Raw genomic sequence first — 18,599 nt, forward strand, 5'->3', positions numbered from 1 at the left:
CTGGGAGAGCGTGTGCCCCATGTACGGAGGCTCAGTCCTTGCTGCAGTGGCCGCAGGTTCAAATCCCACGAGCGGCCCTTTGCTGTATGTCATTCCCTCTCTCCTTTCACGTCTAAGCTGTCCTATCAAATAAAGGCCTACGATGCCAAAAAAAAAGAATCCTTAAAAAATAACTACAGACCAATTTCCAATCTCCCTTTTATAAGCAAAATACTTTTTTATTTTTTATATAAATAACTGGATGAATGTCATTCAATTCACAATATACTGTATATGATGCATACTAATTGGGATTCAGAGCCAATCACAGCCCAGAAACCGCTATCATAAAAGTAATTTATGACCTCAAGATAAACCGTGACATTGAACTCGATTTTAGTACTGTTTGATCTTCCGGCTGCGTTTAACACTGTTCACCACGACATTTTAATTAAAACATTCCATGTTTAAATCTGCAGAAACAAATGAAATCTTCTCTGGGGTTCCACAAGGGTCAGTCCTCGGACCATTGCTCTTCAATCTGTACATGCTCCCGCTTGGTGTTATCGTAAAGAAATACAATAATATCCTACAATTCATATGCTAATGACACAGAGTTGTACACTTCGCTTTCCCCAATGATCTCAGCTCTGTTACCAAACTACTTAACTTTATTTATGATATTACTTGCTGGATATCCAGAAACCTTTTACAGCTAAATACAGGCAAGACTGACATTAGACTACTGTAACACTTTATTTGCCGGATTATCCAAACAATCAGTAGGACGCCTCCAGCTCATTCAAAATGCAGCAGCCAGAGTCCTTACACATTCACGTAAATTTTAACACATTACTCCGGTACTTAAACCACTTCATTGGCTCCCGGTACAATACAGAATCACTTTCAAAATCCTGCTGTTAGTTACAGTGGTCCTGCTCTCTGGAACAAGCCTGATGACCTGACAGGGCTCGACATTAAGGCTTGTCCGCTTGTCCGGGACAAGTGGGTTTTTTGTTACAGAATTGAAACAAATACATATTTTACCCCACATTCCCGGGCAGCGGGTCGACGGGCCGCTAACGTTAGACCCAGTCCGCTGTTCAGCTCATTCTCTGTAAGCGAAGCTGCATGAAAGCACGGCGAGCTAGCCGGTGTTAGTTGGCTAACATTAGCTTGCTAACTCCACCTTAACGTTACCTCTTCGCTACATCGTTCACAGAAAACAAGTTGAAAACAGATGTCACTCGTGGCGATAGCAATGTGCTATGTGTGGATGAAGCATTATATACGTTATGTGCCACTCCTTCCGTTTATGTTACAGATTTTACTTTACCGATTTGAAACAAATATATTAACTAACGTTAGACCCAGCAGCAGCGGGTGAGCGGACCACTGACGTTAGACCCAGCCCACTGTTCAGCTCATTCTCTGAAAGCACGGCAGAACCAGCAAGCCAGGCAGCCGGTGTTAGTTAGCTAACGTTAGCATGCTAACTACGCTTTAACGTTACCCCGTCCCCACATCGTTCACAGAAAACGAGCCGAATAAAGCTGTCACTCGTGGCGATAGAAGTGTGCTTTGTGCGGATGAAGTTAATTTGACTCTTGACGGCTGGCTCTCTGCCTCATAACGTTACTAGCTACTCCGCTACTTGTTTGTCCGTCAGTTATTGTAAAACCTCAGCTCTGTGACTTGCAGGATTAAATATCAGGTAATAATCAACTGTAAAGTAGCTACACCTTTTAAAAGATCCCTTGGTAACTTTCTGCCGGGTAGCAAGTGAAATTGTAGAAAGAAAAAAAAAGTGGCAAAATCCATTGTTATGTCTACAAAATTATTTTAGATATAGTATAAGTTCAAGTCACCACTACCTCTGGTCAAAATATTGAATTAGTATCTCAATATATATTGACTCAGTATCTCAGAATATAAACAAAGAATATCAAAGTAATGAGAAACTATAAAATATTGACTTAATCTCAATATATTGGCTTAGTATCGTAATATATTGACTTAGTAACTCAACATATTGGTTCAGTATCTCAATATATTGACTTAGTAACTCAGATTATTGACTAAGAATCTCAAAGCAATGAGAACATTCAAAATATTCACTTACAATCTCAATATATTGACTCAATATCTCAAAAAATCTCAATATGTTGACATAGTAACTTAGAATATTGACTAGGAATCTGAAAGTAATGAGAAACTTTTAAATATTTACTTAGAATCTCAATATATTCTGCACACCGGCGGCGTGCAAAGTATAACTTTGTATTATGAGTCAGGAGATCCTTTTTCTTGTTGAAGGGGAAATCTATTCTTGGGACACGTTTGTTTCCACTGTTTAACTGAATTTTATTGATGTTGATAGTTTGGATGCTTTCAACGGTTTGTTCAAATTCTGCATTAGCAAAACACAAAAAAATTTATAAAATTATAAATCTTTATGCCTTTTATTATAATCTTTATGCCTTATGTGCGTGCGCTTACATATGAAAAAATGCATTGCAGATAGTGACACCAAGTCCTCGTGGTGTTGTGCTTTTTATCATTAGTTTTGCTTTCAATAACTTGGTAAACAGTGGCAGTAAGAGAACAGCTACATGCAAGGTATGTGGCACCAAGATAAATGATGCCGGATCAACAACGTCAGACTTCATCAGGCATCTCAAAACGCACCCAGGTCAGTCACTGGATAATATGATAGAGACGTTACATTTAGCAGATATCACCACAGGTAACAAGCTAACCATCGCTAAGTGTTGTGCTAATGCTGGGAACAGGCACATTGTATCACAGGAGGCGGGACGCACTGATCCATCTCCCCAGGAACAAACGCTGTGCAAACTCATGTGATGTGTAATTAATCCCGTGGATGATTTGTAGGCTATTAAGTGAACAAGGTGTACCCGGTCCACCAAACACTGGGCCGTCTTGACTGTCTTAATTCTGCACATATTTGTGTTACTGTAGTCCTATTTACTATTTCATTATTTCATCCATGCGTGGCGCAGTTGATCCGTGCGTCACCTGCCGTGGAGACGCTGGCCTCCCTGACCTCTCCTCCTCTGAGTCGGGTCTCCCTCGCGCTGGACTCAGTTTCACTGAGTGTACTAACACTTAGAAAATAAATGGCATTACATCAGTGATTTCAAACTGCTTATTGTGTGTAATTTGGACTGACACTGAGATGCATGTTGTTCTGTAACTGGTGTGGCGCTGCCACTATTCTCTTGATTTCCACTTAGACATTTTTTTGAGTGAAAGAGATGTTACATTTAGCATATATCGTCACAGGTAACAAGCTAACCATCGCAAAGTGTTCTGCTAATGCTGGGAACAGGCACATTGTCTCTTTATAGTTGTATCCATATGATGTGACAGACTTAGGTTAATATTTCACCAGGTCCAAGGGCTAGAGGGACGTGTTAAGTAGACCCCATTAAGTTATCCTACAACTGATTTTGATACTGGACTGTCTGGATGGTAGCTACAGGACATGCTTTGAATTCATAAGATTTAACAATACAGTGTTAGAGACAGATTAGATGGCCAGAGACTTGAGACTTGACTTGAACTTGCCCCTCAAAGACTTGAGACTCGACATTGAGTATTTGGTGAAACAAGGGTTTACGACCAGTGGCCTGCAAACTAATGATATTTCCATCATTCAGCTGTAGTTTTTGTTTAGTGCTGCTTATCAAATGTCAGCACGCTAACACACTAAACTAAGATGCTGAACGTTTGCTAAACACCCGCATGTCAGTATTTTTATTGTGCGCATGTGAGCGTGCTGACAACATTTAAAGCAGCTAGCATGGTGGTAGCCTCTGAGTCGCGTTCTCTCTCCGTCTCCAGAAACAGCTGGCCAGCTTGCTAACGGACCTCGGCTGCACCAGCTCAGCTCTGCTCCTGTATGAGAAGCTGGAGCTTTGGGAGGATGTAGTTATCTGCTATGAGAGGCTGGGCCAACACGGCAAGGTACACACACACACACACACACACACACACACACACACACACGCACACACACGCACACACACACATACACCCCATGTCCCCCTGATGTCTGCTGGATGTTGCTGTGTCATGTTTCAGCTGTACAGTGGCTCCTTCATGCCTCCATCACGGTAGAGTACAAAATGAGCTTTAATTCAGACAGATCAAATATAGAATTTTCTTCCACATTTTACAAATACACAGTGATGGCCCTAATAGACGTTTGTTACTATAATTTTTCTATCGGCAGCTATGCCAGCAAGAACGTGCCAGTGTATGGGTATTTATCTCCATTATCTATCTGTGTACACAGTGTGATAGAAGCTTTGTGTATTATCTTTAATTGCAGAATGCTGTATCTGGTACAGCCAGTTGTATAGTCTGGGATATAATAAGATACAAATACAAGCATAAAGGTTCCAGTGCAGTGTGAGAAATGAATAATTTGATTGAACAGGTCGTAGGGACGGGTTCGGGAGGGGAGAGGGAGGGGTGTAAAATCTTCTAAATAAAGAACAAAATGTTATAAGTAAATAGGATGAATAGGTTTGGAATTATTTTTACAACTTAAGGAAATTTTTCATTATTACTGAGCGAAAGTACCGAAAAAGGTACCGTTGGGTACCAGAACTGAATTTCAGTTACCGGTATTTAGATCAATAGCATCACAAGGTTTTATCAAGTAGGGTTGGCTACCGTTCACTTTTTTACCGGTGCCAATGTGATGCTATCTAAATACACAACATCTTTATTCTAATCCTGCTGAGTTGTGTTGACCCCAGAGGGTTCATTTGTTTTTCTTTTGAACTCTTTTCCCAAATCCACACCTCATCTTGGCATTCCATATGTATTACCTGTGTAACTTTATTCTGTTAGTACTGCATGACAAACACTGCTTTCCAGTTCCTAACATCTGTCTCTTCATACCTTACTTTATTCCCATTCCAATGACGGTCTCCTTCCTTATCCATCTCGTCCTCCACTCGGACCGCCCCTCTCTGTCCCGTCTATTTGCCCAGGCTGAGGAGATAGTTCGCCGGGAGTTGGAGAAGAAGGAGACGCCCAGTCTGTACTGCCTGCTGGGAGACATCCTGAGGGAGCATCAGTACTATGACCGTGCGTGGGAGCTGTCGGGCCGCCGCAGTGCAAGAGCCATGCGCTCCAAAGCCCTGCTGCACCTCCGCAACAAAGAGTTCCAGCAGTGCGTGGACTGCTTTGAGCACTCACTGCAAATCAATGGCATGCAGGTACAAGCACAGCACTGATGTTTAACTGAAAAATGTACTCGCAAAACTTGTTACGCTAAGAAAACATCATTAAATGATTATTCATTTATAATTCCTATATTATTGGACACCTTATATTCCAGATATGTTGTTTAGTATGCTTCCCTGTACTGCCCTGTAGTGTAGCTGTCCTACTGTGTGTGTAGCGTTGGGTTCAGACTGGCAGACAGCTCTATATGTGATTAGAATAGAACAGACTGGCGCGGGGGACTGCACTTGGCCGTGCTCCACGGCATGTCGCGGCGCTCCCGTCTCCAGCCTATTGGCCGTCTCAGTGTGCGAGACTCGGTCAGAACAGACAGGGCTGGTATGTTTACTGGAGCAGAACAGACAGCTGCTTCTGAAACGCTGGTGGAATCTCAAGTCTGTGATCAGCTGTGCTTGGTGGAATCCAACAGCTTGAATATAAGCAGAAATAAGACATGCAACAAATAGTAATATTTCAGATATGAAAGTTGGGGTTGAGAGATGTGCTTCTGGAAGGGATGATTATAAAGAAACTATCTAATCTGGTAGCATTATGTACATATACAACTACCTAGGGCTGTGCATCTCTCCTTTTATAGGACGATCCCATACCTATCTAGATACATGGGCTACCACACGGTTCAGGGACGATATATTTTAATATGGAACAATTCAGTGCAATTCAATCTGATAGATACAGTTAATATTTGTTTAATGTGAACACATTCATTTCCTATTATAAATTAAAATTAAAGCTGCAAGTAGCGATGAACAGGCCCTCGCCATTTGGTTTTTTTCCCACTTTTTGTACCGGATTCGTACTGAACTGTGGGTAGGAACTGAACCGTGACAGCCTGTAGTCTTATTAGGATGTAATTATTTTTGCTAACAAGCTGCTTTTGGAATGTTTTCTGTAAATATCTCTGCATTATCTAATACATGGATTTGTGTGTGTGTGTGTGTGTGTGTGTGTGTGTGTGTGTGTCTGTGTGCGTGTCTGTGTAGCTCGGTGTGTGGTTTTCCCTGGGTTGTGCCTACCTTGCCCTGGAGGGCTATGAGGGAGCTGCCAGGGCTTTTAAGAGGTGTGTTGGACTAGAGCCAGATGTAAGTACCTACACACACTTAACATTTCAGTAACTACATCACAAGGTGGAAAAGTACAAGTTCATGCATGGAGAAAATAACCATCCCATCAAACACTCCTGTTCCTTCGTTCACAGTCCAGAAACACACACACACACACACACACACACACACACACACACACACACACACACACACACACACATATATACATGAAAACACACAGCAGAATCTGCAACACTAATACTCTTTCTTCACACCACCCTGCACGGTTTGATAGCCTCTGGGCATACCTGTGTGGATTCTTCTCTTCTATTCTTATCCTTCCATATGTAATGTTATTATTGTACTACACCTCTTCCTTACTGTGTCCTTCCCTTTTTTTTCCTCCTTTACTCCCTCCTCCTTTCAGAATGCAGAAGCATGGAACAACCTCTCTACAGCCTACATTCGCCTCCAGAAGAAGTGAGTATGACTGTGGTGTGTATTGGTATTAGTGTTGGTTTGTGTTAACTTGTTTGCATTGGTAGTAAGAGTGTGTCAGGTAATAGAATAGATTGAGCTTTGTTAGGTACGATTTTAGCATTAGAAACCGCAATATCCACAGCAAACATAATGGAAATGGCTCCATTAGTTTTCAAGATGAGTTGTGATGGGTCATGGTTCATGTATTAGGAGAATTTGACCTGATTGTAGCACCAAACAAAAGGAAGTCACCAAAGTGTGACCAGCCCTGTAAACGCTAAACCAAAATCTGTCCCTGACTTAGTGAGTGAGTGGAGTTGCACCTTTGGTCAGCCGAGTGTTGGCGTTTCCCCATTGGTCGGTCGAGTGCCAAGTCATGTTTGTAAATGAGAAGTTGTTCTCAAACAGTTTACCTGGATGGATAAATAAAGGTTTAAAAAAACCTTGTTGGCGTTTCCCCATTGGTCGTTGATCAAAGTGAATAGGCGCGGAGAGTGATGGCAGTATGAGTATCATGAGAACAGGACAACTCATAGCTCATACATTGCATACAAGTAAAGCCTACTGATTAAAACAAAAACTGTAGGACTAGTTTTTACTTATCTCCTGTGGCTTACGCGGAAAGGATTACCCTCAAAGTGAAGATTTATCAGACCGGAAAGCTGTTATTGGTCACTACTGCCATCAACAAGACCACAAGGACTCTGGCTGCACATCCACCCAGCCTTCCAAAAGATAAAAACAAAAGTTATCCACAGACACAGAGGACCTACAAACGACAGATATCGAGCTTAGTGTCCTGTCCAGCGTTAATAAAAAGCTTGATCTTTGTGTCGCTTCACAAAGAAATAAAAGAGTCAGCTGGCAGGTTTATTGAACAGTACTCATAAAACACCAGGGCGACTGCGTGATGCTGGCCTTCAACTTGAGTGAGGCGCAGGACCCATGAAAAGAAGCTGGAAGAGTGCTTGATGCTATCTGTTAAGCATGGTGGAGGCAGTGTGGTGGTCTGGGGGCGCTTTGGTGTTGTGAGAGTGGGGATTGCACAACAAAGAAGACTATCGCTCTGTTTTGCAACGCCATGTGGACAGCGCCTGATTAGAGCCAAATTGGTCCTACGACAGGACAATGACCCCAAACATTGCATTCAAATGAAGTGCCCATTAGGGGTGCAAGATTTATCGACTCAATATCGTTATCGCAATATATCGAAAGTGTCGCAATAAGTATGCAATATTTAGTTTATTTTGTGGAGCGCTGCGTCCCGTCCGTTGGCTGTGTGGCTTTAGCTGTGTTTGATTTAGAGCTTGAAAGGCTGTAATGGTCAGGTTTCATTGGCCAGTTACCGTGCCACATGCACATGTTAGTGCACGTCAGTGCACAGGGCTGCTACGTGACAAAACCTATGGAGCGTACCACGTGTGGGCATATTTCAACAGAGTGACCGTGTGAGTGAAGAAATGGATAGAGACAAAAAACGGAACCAATCAGAGAAAAGAAAGAAAAGTTGTGTCCTGTTGTCTTTATTTATATATTTGATACTGTCCATCCAGTACAACATGTCCTGTTGTCTTTATTTATATATTTGATACTGTCCATCCAGTACAACATGTCCTGTTGTCTTTATTTATATATTTGATACTGTCCATCCAGTACAACATGTCCTGTTCTCTTTATTTATATATTTGATACTGTCCATCCAGTACAACATGTCCTGTTGTCTTTATTTATATATTTGATACTGTCCATCCAGTACATGTCCTGTTGTCTTTATTTATATATTTTATACTGTCCAACCAGTACAACATGTCCTGTTCTCTTTATTTATATATTTGATACTGTCCATCCAGTACAACATGTCCTGTTGTCTTTATTTATATATTTGATACTGTCCATCCAGTACATGTCCTGTTGTCTTTATTTATATATTTTATACTGTCCAACCAGTACAACATGTCCTGTTCTCTTTATTTATATATTTGATACTGTCCATCCAGTACAACATGTCCTGTTGTCTTTATTTATATATTTGATACTGTCCATCCAGTACATGTCCTGTTGTCTTTATTTATATATTTTATACTGTCCAACCAGTACAACATGTCCTGTTCTCTTTATTTATATATATTTATACTGTCCATCCAGTACAACATGTCCTGTTGTCTTTATTTATATATTTCATACTGTCCAACCAGTAAAACATGTTCTGTAGACATGGTCCTTATTTATTTCTTGTTATTTCATGTTGGACCAGTCCAATATGACCGTCAGTTGAAATAAACCTTGTGTTGTAAGAAAACTTATTTAATTTGTTATGAATCTATTTTGATGCGTTTTCCCATAACTTTTGTAATTTTACATATGTTTAAAAATATCGAAATTAATATTGATATCGCAATATTCATAATCGATATTGCAATATCACATTTTGTCAATATAGTGCAACCCTAGTGCCCATCAAGCCAATCCAATTGATGGGATGTACCTTAGGAAGCTTGGAGTGACTTTTCTGAAGATTACCTTGACAAATTGACAGCTAGAATGCCAAAGATCTGCAAGGCTGTAATTGCTGATGATGGCAAATGGAGCATTCTTCAATAAAAGCAAAGTTTAAGTTTGCTTTCACATCTGTAGTTCGGTTCATTTGGTCCAAGAGCTAAAAATTCTACATTGTAGCATTTTTCAGCCGTTTGGGTTCCTTTTCACACCACACTGTTTGCTCTGGTTCCAATCAGTTGATGAAATGGTGAAACGGACCAAACTGCAGCAAACTAGTCACATGACAACATTCACTTCATTGGGCAGATGTGTCTTTGAACGTAATTGTTAAACTTCTCTTCGATTGGTCAGAATTAACATGCGGTAAATTGCCAACAGAGGTCCCGCAGGAAACGAAGAGAGGAGAAAAGGCAGCAGACAACACGTCATTTTTTTCAAGTCCTGCTATGGAGAGAGCACTGCGCGGGTTGATTGTAGCGCTGGTCATCACAGCGCAGCGCAACTGACTTTGGCCAAAAATGTGCAGTTCTTCCAGCAGTTGAATGTGTACTGAGACCACCTCTTCAAGGAGTTCTGCGTACGCTTCATTTGTCCGCTTTTGGTGCTCATCTCAGTGCGATTGCTGCGAGACAGCTGCCCAAACGAACCGTACCAAGGGGGAAAACCAACTCTAGTGAAATGCAGTGTCACATACCTTAGTTGCACCTTTGTAGTTTTGGTTAGGAGCCCGCTTTGCCCACAGGACAGCCTAAGCGCTTTGTGGTAGAGACCTCAAAAAGGTGCTTTGTTTGCATCAGACGTCTGTGCTCTCAGGCCTGAAAGGGAAAAGGAAAGCTTTTATTAATGTTAGGTGTGTGTGTATTGGTGTGTGTGTGTGTGTGTGTGTGTGTGTGTGTGTGTGTGTGTGTGTGTGTGTGTGTGTGTGTGTGTGTGTGTGTGTGTGTGTGTGTGTGTGTGTGTGTGTGTGTGTGTGTGTGGCATCACTGTAAGTGTTAAAAGTGGATTTGACACATTGATTGTTACAGTGTGTTTATTCTCTTTCCGTCCCCCTTATTTGCAGAAACAAAGCCTTTTGTACCCTGCAGGAAGCCCTGAAGTGTAACTATGAACACTGGCAGATCTGGGAAAACTTTATCGCTGTGAGCACGGACATCGGGGCGTTTGCTGAAGCCATCCATGCCTACCATCGCCTAATGGACCTCAGGGATAACTACAAGGACATCCAGGTAAAGGAATGCTCTTAATGTCATCTTCTCAAACTTCACTCTACAGCTGGGACCAGGGTTGGGAGGGTTACTTTAAAAAGATTCCCATGCAATTACTAATTACAGTACCTGTTAATCCAAGTGTCACAATTAGGGCTGCAGCTATCGATTATTTTAGTAATGGAGTATTCTACCGATTATTCCATCGATTAATCGAATAATCAAATAAGAAATGCTTTTGTTTTATTGAAGAGCAATAATATACAATAGTTTGGTTTAATTTTTGGAAAAAGCTAAATTTGAATTGCCTACATTGCTTACAATATCATCTCTCACAAAAACTAAACAAAAATAAATTAAATATTGAACACATGGAGAAAAAGGGGTTTAAAAAGACATGTGAAGCCAATAAACCAGCTGAAATCTGTCAGTATTTAGGAAGCAATCCTGCCCCCTATTAGTGCAAATTAATATCTGGATTAGTCGTAATTGATGGCCTATAAAAAGGTTTCTCATTACCAAGGTGTCACCCAAGAAACATTTCATGATGGGTAAAAGCAAAGAGCTCTCCCAAGACCTTCGCAAGCTTATTGTAGAAAAACCTACGGATGGCATTGGTTACAGACGAATATCTAAACTTCTGAAAGTTCCAGTGAGCACTGTTCATTTCACCATTAACCGATCACGACCAGGTGCTCCTCGCAAGATTTCTGAAAAAGGAGTCCATAGAATACTTAGAAGAGTTGTGGAAGAACCAAGGACCACTCGCGGAGATCTTCAGAAAGACCTGGAAGAAGCAGGTACAGTTGTTTGAAAGAAAACAATTAGTAATGCACTCAACCGCCATGGCCTCTATGCACGCACACCACCAGGGCATGAAATGAATTAATTCATTTCATGCCCTGCACACCACGCAACACAACACTTAAAGTTTGCTGCACAACATCTGGTGAATGACATGCTGGGAGAATACCAAGAAGACCAAAATTGAAGTCTTTGGCTGTCATAGCATACACCATGTTTGAAGGAGAAATGGCACTGCACTTCACCCTAAAAACACCATACCAACAGTGAAGTTTGGAGGTGGGAGCATCATGATGTGGGGCTGTTTTTCAGCATCTGGCACTGGCAGACTTCATATAACAAAATAAAATGTACTGTGACATTCTTGATAAGAATCTGCTGCCATCCACCAGGATGCTGAAAATGAAACAAGGGTGGACATTTCAGCAAGACAATGGTCCCAAACACACAGCCAAGGAAACTCTCAATTGGTTTCAGAGAAAGAAAATCCAGCTGTTAGAATGGCCCAGTCAATCACCCGACTTGAATCCAATTGAAAACCTCTGGAAAGATCTGAAGATCAGAGTTCATAGAAGATGCCCCGGAACCTTCAAGATTTGAAGACCGTTTGTGTGGAAGAATGGGCAAAAGTCACAGCTGAGCAATGTGTGCGACTAGTTTCTTCATACAGGAGGCGTCTTGAAGCTGTCATTAAGCATTAAATAAATTTCAGCAAGTGTGTTCAATACTTTTCCCCTGTGTCATTTGACTTTATTACACACAACTTAATGTATGGACTTATCTGTTTTGATATCTTTGTATGTGTGGATTACTTTGGTTGTTACTGACATCTGATGAAAATTTCATGCCAATAGCCCCATCAAAAATATCTTTACTGGGGAAAATGTTGACGCGTTCAATACTTATTTTCCCCGCTGTATTAAGTGCATTTAAGTGCCATATTACATTGTTTTTAAAGAAAACATTTTCTGAAATGCAATAACAACCTCAAACTAAGGCATACATTAAACATACATAAACATTACCTTAAGTTGTGCCACTTAAATTTCAGAACTACAAGTTTCAACCTGAGACTGATCTGTTTATAGGCCTATATGTAAATATTAGTTATTCTCAACCTATTTTCATTTACATATTTGATTACAATGTCACACAGCTCTGTTAGACTTACGCTAGTAGATCGTTGATCAGCTCTTTCGGGTCCTCTTCATGGAATGGATGTTTAAGTTAGACTCAGTGTTTTCTGTTGAGATGCTGAAGCATTGACGTCGTGCTGTTATTGTGCTAAGCTAGTTTGATTTAGCAGTAGATACACTGTACAGAGTTTTAGTTTTAATTATGTTTGAACTGATTCCAAACTTTGGACACTTTCTGTGGTTTTCTCCATCCTGTCTCTTCTCTTAGCCCCTCACTGTTTACTTTGCCGTCAGTCTTCATGGCATGTGTCGCCAGCAGCGTCAGCCTGGTGTGCGATAGTAATAATCCTCCGTGCGGAAACACCATGAGCAAAACAACGTTGGTAACATTAATTAAACAAAGCTTCGAGGCAAATCATCAAGGATTTTTAGTAATCGAATTATTCGAGTTACTCAAGGAATCCTTTCAGCCCTAGTCACAATATTAAAGTACCGTAACTTGTTTACTTTCCAAATATGCAACTAAAGATGACTTTTATTTAAACCTTATACCCACTTGTGTATTCTGTAAGACAACAGAACAGTGTAACCTTAGAAAATATGAAAGAATGGGACACCAAGATTTTTAGCATAAAAAATGTCTTCTGCTCAGTCTATTTTTAAAGAAAACGTACTTTTCATTGATCAAATTCAGGCAGTATCCTATAAACCTACAATATAAGTGCACAATAAATGACCACATTGGTTTCATTTGAGACCGGAATGGTGTTGTGCGAGACTCGATGTGTGCGCATGTGCATGGTAGTGTAAGCTATGGGGTGTGGCCAGGGAGTACAGTGGTAAGATTTTCAAAATCAATTTTGAGTTGGGAGGGGAAAAATTCAAAATTAACTGGGGTCTGTTTCTGCCCGCTAGACTCTACTATATACAGAGCTTTAAACTGAAGATCTTTTGGACATGGAAGTTGAGGTTAAATCACATTCAAAGAAGATGAATTGAACACTCCATTTTAGCTCAGGCACCCTTCACTAATTCAAATAACCCAGTACATTCAATTGTATTTATAGTCAAACCATAAGAGGAGTTATCTCAGAACACTTTACAGATAGAGTAGGTCTAGACCACACACTATAATTTACAAGGACCCAACAATTCCAAGATTCCCCCAAGAGCAAGCATAAATGCATAAGTGCGACAGCGGTGAGGAAAATCTCCCTTTTAGGAAGAAACCTGGGACAGACCCAGGCTCTTGGTAGGAGGTGTCTGACGGGGCCGGTTGGGGGTGTGATGAAAAATGGCAAAAATAGTCACAATAAAGGTAATTACTAGAAGTAGTAGTTGTAATAGTTCATGGTGTAATACCCAGACACACACACACACACACACACACACACACTCAAAACTGTGTCTAGTAATTGAGTATTTGATAGCTTGATTGGTCAGTCAGTTATTTGCAAAATGACTCTAAAAATGTATTATTGGAAAATATAGCCACACTTGTTAAAAGTCCTTATTTATGGTTAACACATTTCATTTAGGTAGATGCAGGTTAGAGAGCTCCACTCTCTTCTGCTGGTCTCGTTTAGTTTGTGTAGTAGTTCTGTAGTACTTTTACCTATGGCTTGGCTACTTACAGGGTGCATCATCTCTGGAGGCCCGGGACAAGGCAGCCCTCTCTCCCCTTTCTTGTTTTGCTTATGACTTGAACCTGTAGCTCAACAATCAGACACAGTCATTGATTAAACCAATCCCATAGTTTGGTCACCAACACTCCATTGCTTTATATGCTGATGACATTTTAGATTGATCTAATACTGAAACCTCTATAATCCATGCTTTGTAGTTATTTGGTCTTGTTAGAGATATGTCAGGACATTAGACACCAAATCAGCATTAATGCATGTTGAAGAAGCCCCACTCTTTGACCTCACAGTGCCCATTTTCTGGGTATTATGCTCACATTCTGACATTTTCAAGCTAACCTAACAGCAGTGAACATTGACGGTCAGATGACAGACAGAGGTAATGGAAAATGTCTCTGTATCTGAGAGCACTGCACCCATTGCCGTGTCTGATCTCTTGTGTGAGATCAGACACTTGTGTGTGGGAAATAAACCTGTCAAAACATCACATAAAAGCAGTCTCTTTACTTCAAATGACTATTCCATTTTTACCCTTCTATTTTTACTAACATTCATCTTGCCCCTTTCAATGGTGTTTTGCATAAAAACATCCTCCTTTAACTACATAATCAGATCTCAGTCCCATTTTTAGAAGCCACATTTCTACCCGTGTCCTGGGGTTGTTTGTAGCCCCGGGCCCAGAGGAGGAGCGTTGGAGCAGTGGTGAAGGAGAGATGATGCCAGGGACCGCCATGAATCCTCTCTGGGGAATGTGCACAGGGCGCTGACACCAGTGCTTTAGCTGATAGATTTCAGAAGAGCTGAGGGTCACATGTTCCGACGTAAACAGTAGTAACAAGACCGAATAAGAACGAAAAGTTCGGAGCCTGACTTTTTATTTTTTTTTTTTTTTTTCTCTCAGAAGAAACGGGATGCTACGTTACCATTGGCTAGTAGCTGGATTAAACCCAATGGTTAAAATGCTGACAGCTAACGTTAAACAGTGTAAAGTGTGACTGTATTTCCCTGTAGAGGATTCCAACAGCGGGATGTAATGATATAATGTATGTCTGACTGCAACTGCCAACATCAGATAAACAACACAGACGGTGCGTTCACTTGAAACTCGCCAGCCTCGTGATGCATTCAAAGTTATTGTAAAATACCCTTTTCCCATCTCTTACTTGTTTTTGTCATTTACCAGTAATTCACTGGTGAAATAAGTCATTGTTGTTATAAGTTATTGTTATTACATTATTAATCAAACATTTAATTTTGACCATATGGCCTTAGAAATAAACAAGCCATTCTATAATGTCGCCGACTGACGTTTTGTGCTCCTTTTTTATATTATATACATTATAAATATAATATATATATTTTGGTTCAGGCACTGTTTTAAAAGTATCGATTTAGCACCGTTATCGAAAAAAAAAAAATAAATACCTAACCCTAGTCACATGACACACACACACACACACACACAAAAACAAATCCCTTGAGAAAAAAAAGAGAGCTTTCTACCTTCTCCATTGTTGTGATGTCAAAATAAACTTCACAACGAGCTTCAATGAAAATTCTGGCCTGTCATTCATGTTATTTTCCCTTTTTTCCTCAACCTAGAGGTTATTACTTTTCCATTTAATTTCACACTTTAACTGGATCCAGCAGGAATCTGAATAAGTCATCCATTCAGTTTTCACCCTAATAATAGAGATAGATAGACAGCATCAAACGGAGTTCTATTTCTGGATTTAATCTCCCTCTCATCAGTCAATGTCACATCAAATAGACTGGCATCAGAGACACTGGCAGTTATACTGCGTGTGTTGGTCTTTACAGCCTTGTTTGTCTTTGGAGGAGCCAGTCTCCAGCAGCCTGTGTTCAGGTGGAAAGAGATGTGGAAGATGTGGCGGTAACAAAATCTCATATAATTACCATAAACCACAGAGACCTGAGACTGATAATTAGCAGTCTCACGCCAGTGCCATTATGAGTTCCAGTGTTTGTGAAAATGAAAACCACGTTTCCCATAAACCCAGTTGCTTTCCATCCTGCCGCTTCGTCTTTGGATTCTTTGGCAGTTCGAGGCAACGCTGCTTTAATGAACAGTAATTAAAGAACCACAACCACAAGGTTGGCGGTTCGATCCCAGGCTCCTCCAGCCACATGTCAGTGTCCCTGAGCAAGACACTGAACTTTGGACGCTGAATGTGGCTGTCCACTGCTCTTAATGCTTAGGTTAAATGTAGAGATTGAATTTCACTACATTGTACTGTACAATTGTATGTGATCATTAATAAAGTTTCTTCTAGAATTGCATGTGGAATTCCAACCAGAGCCATGACATCACATATGATGCTGAGGCTTGATGAATTGTGATTTATCTTTGAAACGCACAAATGCGTTAACGTATGTATCATTGGTTTGTCCCTATTGCAGATTGTGCAGATCCTGGTCCGAGCAGTTGTTGAGAACGTGATGGACAGCCAGGGGGAGCAGGCTGCGGCACTTGGCTCCAAACTGAAGGAGCTACTGGGCCGGGTCAGTTCCCGCCACAGCAGCGACTCTGAGGTATGGCAGCAATATGCTCTGCTGTACGAAGACGGACGCGGCTCCAACCCAGAGGACAATGAAAAGGTTGGTGCCAATATTATTCATATTTAGTATTTGTTTTGAGGGGCATTGATTGAATTAATTTGATGAGATGAAATGTCCCAACCATGTTGTTTCCCCATGATGCTTGAATCATAGTCAGCTGAACTAACCAATAATCACATCCCCAGGGCAAAGAGAGACCAGCTAAAACCATTCAACTGCATTTGACTTGTGTGTAGTCATCTGATCTGAAGGCAGGGTTGTTGTGTGCTTTCCCAGGCTCTCCAGTTCCTGTCCAAGGCTCATCGCTGCAAGCTTCAGTCTGGGGGCTGGGAGAAGGAAGCTGGTCTCTTCAAGGAGGTGGTCCTAAGAGCCATCAATATGGGGGAAGGTGATAGCCCTGCCACTTTTACAGTCTCCCTTTTGTCATGTTGATGTCTTTCCTTACCAGTAACTTTGTTATATATAACAGTTGAATATTGGACTCAGGATTCTTAGCCATCATAATCAGTATTATCCACTCACTGTGTCTTCTGAGAATCTATCACAGCAGGGAAAATAAGTATTGAACGCGTCAACATTTTTCCCAATAAAGATATTTTTGATGGGGCTATTGGCATGAAATTTTCACCAGATGTCAGTAACAACCCAAGTAATCCACACATACAAAGATATCAAAACAGAGAAGTCCATACATTAAGTTGTGTGTAATAAAGTCAAATGACACAGGGGAAAAGTATTGAACACACTTGCTGAAATTTATTTAATGCTTAATGACAGCTTCAAGACGCCTCCTGTATGAAAAAACTAGTCGCACACATTGCTCAGCTGTGATTTTTGCCCATTCTTTCACACAAACTGTCTTCAAATCTTGAAGGTTCCGGGGCATCTTCTATGAACTCTGATCTTCAGATCTTTCCAGAGGTTTTCAATTGGATTCAAGTCGGGTGATTGACTGGGCCATTCTAACAGCTGGATTTTCTTTCTCTGAAACCAATTGAGAGTTTCCTTGGCTGTGTTTGGGATCATTGTCTTGCTGAAATGTCCACCCTCGTTTCATTTTCAGCATCCTGGTGGATGGCAGCAGATTCTTATTAAGAATGTCACAGTACATTTCTCCATTCATCCTTCCTTCAATTATATGAAGTCTGCCAGTGCCAGATGCTGAAAAACAGCCCCACATCATGTTGCTCCCACCTCCAAACTTCACTGTTGGTATGGTGTTTTTAGGGTGAAGTGCAGTGCCATTTCTCCTTCAAATATTGGTGTATGCTATGACAGCCAAAGACTTCAATTTTGGTCTCATCTGACCAGATTATATTCTCCCAGTATGTCATTGGTTTGTCCAGATGTTGTGCAGCAAACTTTAAGCGAGCTTCCACATGGCTTTTCTTGAGCAGTGTTGTGTTGCGTGGTGTGCGTGCATAGAGGCCATGGCGGTTGAGTGCATTACTAATTGTTTTCTTTCAAACAACTGTACCTGCTTCTTCCAGGTCTTTCTGAAGATCTCCGCGAGTGGTCCTTGGTTCTTTCACAAGTCTTTTTTTTACCATACAGAACACATACAATTGAACAAGAACAACCCTCTTCCACCCCCCCTCCGCGGTCTCGAGGAAAACAAAAAATAAAAAATAAAAACGGAATCAGGAATCCCACCTTGCCTAGTCCCTCTCCTCTAATTCTTGTGTTGCTGAGGTCATTAGGACTGATACCTTTGCTGCTGCGTTACCCTCCGTGCTCAACTCTCACTCCCATTTCTTTAGTATTGGGAGTTCTCCTACGGATACTTGCATCAGTTTAGCATAAATCCTGGACACTAATCCTCTCACCGGAGAATCAACAAGCCATTTAATGATTGGGTGCATCTCAAGGTTTTCAAAACTTAACATAACTTCATCTTTGAATAACTGGTCTAGAGTATAAATACCTCTGTCACTCCACTGGTTA

General features: G+C 41.0%; 1 protein-coding gene across 2 annotated transcripts in view; it reads left to right on the top strand.

Annotated features, from left to right (window-relative positions):
• Positions 1 to 18,599, top strand: part of ttc27 (tetratricopeptide repeat domain 27) — a 128,121-nt gene that overhangs the window by 100,425 nt on the left and 9,097 nt on the right. For both annotated transcript variants that reach the window (XM_028603661.1, XM_028603662.1), the window contains exons 12-18: positions 3,847 to 3,969; positions 5,007 to 5,234; positions 6,246 to 6,344; positions 6,736 to 6,788; positions 10,348 to 10,513; positions 16,497 to 16,694; positions 16,932 to 17,043. In XM_028603661.1, coding sequence (XP_028459462.1) covers positions 3,847 to 3,969; positions 5,007 to 5,234; positions 6,246 to 6,344; positions 6,736 to 6,788; positions 10,348 to 10,513; positions 16,497 to 16,694; positions 16,932 to 17,043 — 979 coding nt within the window. The remainder of the gene's footprint in view (positions 1 to 3,846; positions 3,970 to 5,006; positions 5,235 to 6,245; positions 6,345 to 6,735; positions 6,789 to 10,347; positions 10,514 to 16,496; positions 16,695 to 16,931; positions 17,044 to 18,599) is intronic.

Source organism: Perca flavescens, chromosome 17 (assembly GCF_004354835.1).
Source record: "Perca flavescens isolate YP-PL-M2 chromosome 17, PFLA_1.0, whole genome shotgun sequence".
Taxonomy (NCBI): domain Eukaryota; kingdom Metazoa; phylum Chordata; class Actinopteri; order Perciformes; family Percidae; genus Perca; species Perca flavescens.